The following is a 7804-nucleotide window of genomic DNA, read 5'->3' as shown; positions in this document are numbered from 1 at the left end:
GAGATCAGTTGATGAGCCATGCTGATGATGCAAGCTATGTCCACTGGATTGGAGATGGGTTCAAGACTGAAATTTAATCACAGTCATAAAATCCTTCATACCAGAAATATAATGGCCGAGGGCCAGCCTGTTCATTTCTGTCCAGATTATCCATTTTCGGTAACAAGAAAGCAAATTTCTGCTTAGTGGTTCCTAAAAAAATCAAGGAGTGGGCTCATATCGTCCTGTGATGACCTTAGAGCACTAAATCCTATAAAAACTCGGTTTAATTACCAAGAGCTCTATCTTTTTTGGTGTAATCAGAAACCACGCTGACCTGTGAATGGAGGAAGATCTTTGTGTTTATCTTCCATTCTCTTTGAGTCTATTGGTCAGAGGTGCTGACAAGCCTGGGCCTGAAGAAATAAAAATGAGTGAATGAGAGTAAAGAACAGAAATAGAGGCCGACATGGAGAAAGATGATGTTGCAGGAAGGTCTGAAGCTAACGAAGGCCCTCCAAACAGAGATGAATTCTGGTAAGCCAACATTAGAATATACATATATAAGTTACTCTTTTAGGAATCCTAAAAATTTAATAGAAAAAATATGATAAAACCAAAATTTTGCATTACAATTTCCAAACTTCTCTTTTAGGTTCTTCAAAAAACACGTGAAGTTCATCTCAATTTCAAGCTATTTTTTAATTTTTCCTGAATTTTTAATTCATTATTTTTGTAAAAGTAATTTAATTTAAAGAATCAAATATGTTCATAAGAAAACCTTAGATAAGTTAGATAAGTGCTCTCTCTCACTTAGGCATTTGCCCAAACACCTGGAAATCCCTATCAATTAAATTCATTTTTATTTTTATTTTCTTAATTTCTTGACTTCTACACCTAATTTCTTAATTTCTTAATTTCTTAATTTCTACACCTATACCTTCCTTAATTTTATTTATTGAGGATTTAAATAATAATAATAACAACAACAACAACAAAGTTCTTTATGCAAAATGTCATCTTAAAACCCCTTCTTCCTATCTTCCAACTATTTAGTTAATTCTATCTCTGAGTGCTAATCCCTGTGGAGACGGCCGTGCTAACCGCTATTAAATTTCAGTGAGATTCAAAATTTATAAATATTATTCAATCAAAGTAAACTTAATAACAATGACATATTCATACACCAATTTTGCCTCATCATGTACTGAAGTGTTCGTTCATTAAGTGGTATTGCCCTTTCACAGCATATATATATGTACGATTTAGTTAATTAAACAGGGTATCTCCAGTACCTACCTGTTTTAAATCCAATGGAATTAAATCTTAAACATAAACAGGATGATGAACTGATACAGATTGCATGACCTATCAGTGCATTGCAAACTTATTTGTGTAGCTCACACAAGACTAAAGTCTCATGTGTTTTAAATCTTCGTAGTCAGTTTATGCATCATTCTAAAGTCTCTCGTGTACAGGCTCTGCCTACCAAATACTATCAGAACAAATTGGTCTTATCCTTTGCTTTTCTCAAGGTAAGCTGTTGTCTCTTGGGGATTTACACTAACTTTGACTAAGCTGGCTTGCAGGCAGGTCACAAATCTACCACTGAGTGCTGCTTCTTTTTGGGAGAGAACTTGGTTACCAAGCATATTAATAAGCAAGCGGTTGTCTCACCCTCCAGCACTGACAAACAATTTGGTGCTCTCAAGAATGGCATTTGTGATGCACTACGGATTAAGGGCATTCGCATGGAGTTGGGATTCTCTCCCAAGTCCCTAAATTAACTTCTATGCGACAACAACTCCAAAATTAACTTGGCCCATGATCAAATGCAGCATGTTCGGACCAAGCATATCTGATCATTTGTCACTTCATGAAAGACAAATCGGAGTCCAAGCTCATTCCATGTAATATACACCTACTCACCAGCAACTTGCCAACCTCCACATGAAGCGCCTTTCCCATGATCAATATGAATTTCAAGTCTCCATGCTTGGAATGCAGGATACTCATTCCTTAGCTCGAGGGAAGATGTTACATGGCCTTGTCAATGGTGTTAAAAGGACTTAGTAAATGCCAAAGAATTTTGTACTAGCTGTTAGACTAACTGTTTAGACACACATTGGGTTCTAAGTAGCTTTCTTCCCAACACTTCCTTGTATATATTATTATTGACCCTCGGGAGAAGAGTGAAAGTGTCTATTTTATATTTGTCGAGTTCTTCCTTCATGCCTCCCTCCCTACTCTTCTTCTATACCTCTGGATTGGTCCTCGTTCGTAAAAAATATCATACATATTTGGAGGCAGCTCTACGGATCTGGTCCTTTATTGGAATAAATTAAAAGGTGAAGATTAGAAGGATTTCACCAGAAAAAGTTTACTTCAAATCGCTCACCATAAACTAAATTACTTTAGTTCCATTACTGAAAGGGAACACCAACAATTTTTAATTCCCTGTAAATTTAAGATTCCCTGTATAAAATCTCTTATAATGTAGATTCCCTCACATTCCGTATCCATTTTTTAGTATTTTGTGATTCTTGTAATGTATCCGTACTATGTTGATTTCAAGATAACCTTTCAATAAATATTATATTTATTAAAGTTTATAATTATACCAGTTATTTTAATAAATATTATAGTTAGTACGTCCTACCTTTTATCCAGTCAAAATAAGTCTTACAATATTTGTCATAATTTTTTTATTTTTTCACTCGTCCATATGTCTTTTTCTGGCACTGAATTTGGAGTGTAATCTCCATAAATTATTTTCCGTTTAGTTGGTAATTTGCACAAACACCTTTGGTGTACATTATCATTTCTTCATGTGCAAGTTGTATTTAAATCTAGAGTTGGTTTTGATATTCGAAAGGTGATGGTGAATGCTAATTCTTAAGCACACTTCGGGTTCCATAATAGACGAAGGGTGGGTGGTGGGGATGGGGGGTATCTCACTTTTTTGTACACCAGTCCTTTGAGTTGTGAATTATAAGCTTCAGAATTTTACACAATAAACTCATTCCTAAAATACTACTGCATGTAATTGTACTTTTACACTATTATATGTTGGGTTTTCCGTCAGAAATAACATTGATCTGATTGACAAAACTATAAAAATATCTAAAGGAAGTGTCATTTTTCATCATCGTAATAGAGTAATGTGGGGATCACATCGAGAGAGAAAAAAATATATGCTCCTTCACTTCCTCAGGAGTTTCACAGTTCAGTCATGCAGGTCGAACTTAGAGAGACTTGGGGAAGATCCAGGTTGAATCATAATTTCCAACAGCACTCAACGTTAATGGACTGGGCAAGCTTTTCAAAGTGGAAGTATCAAATAATTCCATGAACCTTTGGTCAGAAATCCTCGCTTTAGCTGCTGCATATCGTTGATATTCATCAAAAATGGATGATAAACACCATTTTTGTAACTTTCTGAGGCAACCCACTACACAACCTGTCCTATGCTGCAAGAAATCATGTTAAGAAAAAAGCATGAAAATTTGCCTGTAAAGGAAACCCAAAACAGGCTCTTGAAATGATAACTAAGTCCCTTAATTTGCCTGTAAATACCTTTCCTCGTTTGCAATGAATTAGGATTGGATGATTTGTGGCATCTGCATCGTCATAAATATCTTATGTTCAACGAATGTGAATCTCAGAAAAGAATTGGAGAATACTCATCAGATGCGGTCTTACCTAGTAACACTTTCAGAGCTTCTCGAATCTTATCATCTGGAATATTGACGAAGGGTTCCTAAACATTTCAAACTCAGTGTCAAGTGACTTTGTAAAGGACATCAAACCCAAGTACTTTACTTGGAGAAGAAAAGATTGCAATGATAACTAAGTCCCTTAAACCAATCAGCACTTTTAGTTATGTCTGGTTTTTACAAACTGAGGGAAGGATATTTTAAATGTCTTTTTTTGTAGTTCACTTTCATAGAAAAACATAAACGTAAAGTCACACCACTGTGGACCCCCCCGATAAATACGGTCAAGCCTTATTTTATATGAAAATTTTCTTTCATAAATATTCAATATTCATGCAAATAAGACTCCCTCCAGACCCGCGATCTTATTTGTCTCCAGAGAAACTATTAAAATCATATAACGCAAGAGAAACACCAGTAATTCTCATTATCATGCGTGAAGCAAGTTGAGGAACGAGGAAAATGTAGTGGGCCATCGTAAAATCTTAATTCCCAGGTCCAAGATTGAAAGGAGAAGATCAAAACGAGTACCTTGCATCCCTCTATCCCAAACTGAAAGAGCCTGATTCCATTCGTATACAGGAACTTCAAGTTTACGTCGGGATACGGCTCTGGGCAGAGGTACCTATCAATTTTTTTTCAATGAAACAATTAAGTACAAATAAAGTAAAAAGAAAGAGGCAAATCTTTCAGCAGAAGCAGCAAGAGAAACTTCTATCTCGAGCTAGAGAAATCCTTGTAGATGGGTAGAGAATAAAGGATATGAGATTCTCACAGAACAGAGCGGAGGTTGAGAGTTTCGAGGAAGCCAAAGTTATCCGCGGCGGGGAAGCCAGAGCGGTAAACGCCAGAATCAACCATGGCGAAATTCAGTGGAGGAACGTAAAGGCCTTCTGCTATCAAGTTCTTCCCTTCCTCTGCAAGAAGCAGCCCATCTCCATTGAACGCCTCCATTTCTTCGTCTAGCTCCTCTATCTCTTCATCATCGCTACTTTCATCTTCCATGCCACGCCGTTTCACATGTTCCTTCTCCACCACCCCGTTCTCTATCGCCATCTCACCAAGAAGTATCATCCGCCTGTAGCGATAGAGAGAGATGCAGAGAGAGAGAGAGAGAGAGCAGGTTAAAGGTTGGAGGAGCAAGGAAGAAAGAAACCGGCACCGTAAGGTAAGCATGGACGAAGGCAGGACTTAAATAAGGTGGATTTGCACCTTAAAAATGCGATTTTTCTCGGAAAATTTTGTGAAAGCGCCCACGGAAAGGATTTTGAAGAGGTTGACGATGATGGGTTCTGGAGATTGGAAAGTTTTAATGGTTTGGTGGCTTAGATCACGCGTGATATGAAGTCTGCCGGCGGCTGTCACGACTCTGGAAGTCACGCGTAGATTCTCAGGATATTCGCATATCCATCGAAGGGTGACACCTGGGCACTGCTGCGATGGGAGAACGTCCAATTATCGCCAGTCATCCTCGTGTTGGTTGTTTAGGGCGATAGAAAGGATCCACATAAGTTAGGCGTACGTGGCGCACCGCCTGGGAGCAGTAAATTGGGTGGGCATAGGGATTGTCCGTCCGATGTCCGGAAAAAAAGGGGACGGTGTCTGATATTGGATACTAGACCATATTCGTCCGATAGGTGAAGATGGATATTGGCGGCGGATATCGAATGGGTGAAGACTAGATAGATATTGGATACCGGATATTGGGGATTTCGATATCCGGATATCGTAACCGGTATCCAGATATCGCTATCCAGTATCAACAGAAAAAACCAAGTATTCATTATCATTTTCGATGATTTATGTTAACAACGACATGTGTTTTTATATATATCCTACCTCGTTTAATATATGGAGCTCAAACTTTCTGTTTTCTTCCTGTATATATTAAACGAACTGCTTGATAGCCTAAAAAGCTCCTGCTAACCCGTGGCCCAGTAATCTCCACCATTGCCCACATAGTCGACGACTAAATTATATTTTTAACAACCTTATATATGGATATCGAAATCCAGTATCCAACTCCGATATCCGATATCGTCATCCCCCCCGAGAGACGGAGGCGGATGATGACATCGAGACGGATACTGATATCGGATATCGGTACTGTAGCAACCAATATCCGATATCGATATCCAATATCTGGATACAAAAAAATGGATACCAAAAATTTGATTTTTAGTATCCAGTATAGCATCCGTCCCGATACTGTAATCCAATGTCGGTATCGGGATGGCCGATCCCTAGGGTGGAATGGCCTGATGGGTTCCATGAACTCTGCTTTATTGCAACCCCCCTAAATGCGATGAGAATGAGAGGAGCAAAATATATATATATATATATAGTGAGAGAGAGAGAGAGAGTCTTGCTTTCTTAGACTGATCACTGCCTCCAAGTAAATTGGGAAATTGGAGACCCAAATAAGGCCAAACTGAGAATCATTAATAGTCTCGGAAATTGGGTAAAGCTTTAAGCAAGGCAATCATTGACTTTCAATGGAGTCCATGTAGTGACAACTGCGTAATTACACATGTGCAATGATGAGTCAGTCCCTCAACCATGTCACCCTTAAAAGAGGCCACATCTCATACCCTATTAGGAGGGGTCCCTCTTGACTTTATGCTTAGAGTTGGAGCATGGTCGTACAGAGCACAAAAGACAAGTAGACTTAGTTTGTAGATTCCATCAACATGTAAGATGTGTAACAAAATCATAGCAGGCCTTTAAAACCAGATAATCTAATTAAATCCATGATCTGCTCAAATGTGCAACCTCTATAGGTATCCATGTGATCCTCAGTGTGTCGAATCTCCTGTTTTATCTTAGAGATCCTCCATGATCAATCCGCCATCAACCTTACAAATTTTCAATCGTATGGCAAATGGACAGAAGACAAGGGAGAAGAAAGAAGAAGGATGCACACTTGAAGAAATATGGTATAGGTGGAGTATGTTGAGGGCCTTCTCTGATTTATAAAACCCCCAACTTTAAAAATATATTCCAACATCCAAAATGCCACTTGTGATGGACCCACTAGCCCATTTATCAGTACAGTTAATGACACAAATGGCCCAATAAATGTTATGACCAGACTACTTACTTATCAATAGAAACATATAGATTGATGAATCATGGATTGATTTAACCCAATTGATAATTTGAGTTTTCATTAAATCTTCAATCAAAACTTTACTCATCCACTATAATGAGCTAATTAATTACTTGTCAAAGATAATATTCTAAAGTTCAAAAAAATCATGTAACAATGTTTAGTATATCAAACTCTTGGATTCTTTACTCAAGCAGAAAAAATTAAAAAACAGCTAGATCTTTTGCAAAGTTTAACTTATTTTCTTAGGAGAAAACATCAACTAAAGTGATTGCAACTTTTTGTGTCATTCATTATATGTACAAAAATCATTTAATTCTGTGTTTGATAAATCCACAAGCCTTGCTTCTCCAACCCTTGAGTCCACTAGGGATTGTGCTTGAATCCACAAGGACTAAAGCACTGCCTACCAAAGAGAACACCCAAAGTGGAGAAATAAGAATTTCAACAAAATAATAGACTTCAATAATAATCCTTTAAGGGTACATGAGGCCTTATATAGGCCACAACAAGTGTATGGTCGTCCAAAATGTTTGTGCCCATGAAAGGACAACTCAAAACATTGAGAAATTTTTTTATTACAAGCTAAAACAGAAGATAAGCAGCTTGAGAGGCCTGAGCAGATATATTATCCAGATTCAAGGACTTGTAGAAGCTGCCAGGAGATATTTGTGTGGCTCAAGAAGATCATGATGGGACAAAGTAAGATCTGCAGCTCTGACAAGTTAGAAGAAAGATATTGTACAGATCTTGGTAGAAGAAGAAATTGTCAGAGGATTCTGTCAAAGATGAATTGGTAATTGAATCATGTGAGAGAAAATCTGTCAGAGGATAGTGTTAGAGAAAATATGTCACATGATCTTTTCATGGAAAATCTGTCATAGACTTATGTCAGAGAAAATATTAATGTTATAAGTATAGTATTACATCTACATATATTACTCATAAATATTCTACTATGTTTAGCTCGACTACTATACATCATCTGGATATTTGATTA

The 7804-nt window shown here is 37.5% G+C and overlaps 1 protein-coding gene across 2 annotated transcripts; it reads right to left on the bottom strand.

Moving 5' to 3' along the window:
* Positions 1-3103: 3103 nt before the first annotated feature.
* Positions 3104-5039, bottom strand: LOC144709840 (inositol diphosphatase DSP4-like). 2 transcript variants are annotated; one of them, XM_078583491.1, is made up of 6 exons: positions 4908-5039; positions 4471-4773; positions 4227-4320; positions 3682-3739; positions 3556-3599; positions 3104-3449 (listed from the first exon to the last, which is right to left on the bottom strand). In XM_078583491.1, exons 2-6 carry the CDS (start codon positions 4767-4769, stop codon positions 3225-3227), a joined length of 720 nt encoding a protein of 239 aa, XP_078439617.1. In that variant the 5' UTR covers positions 4770-4773; positions 4908-5039; the 3' UTR covers positions 3104-3224. The 2 variants fall into 2 exon arrangements, with proteins under 2 accessions (XP_078439617.1, XP_078439616.1); XM_078583490.1 differs by lacking the exon at positions 4908-5039 and having other exon boundaries at positions 4471-4889.
* Positions 5040-7804: the final 2765 nt, after the last annotated feature.

Source organism: Wolffia australiana, chromosome 11 (assembly GCF_029677425.1).
Source record: "Wolffia australiana isolate 7733 chromosome 11, ASM2967742v1".
NCBI lineage: Eukaryota > Viridiplantae > Streptophyta > Magnoliopsida > Alismatales > Araceae > Wolffia > Wolffia australiana.
This window is presented reverse-complemented; position numbering and strand designations above follow the sequence as displayed.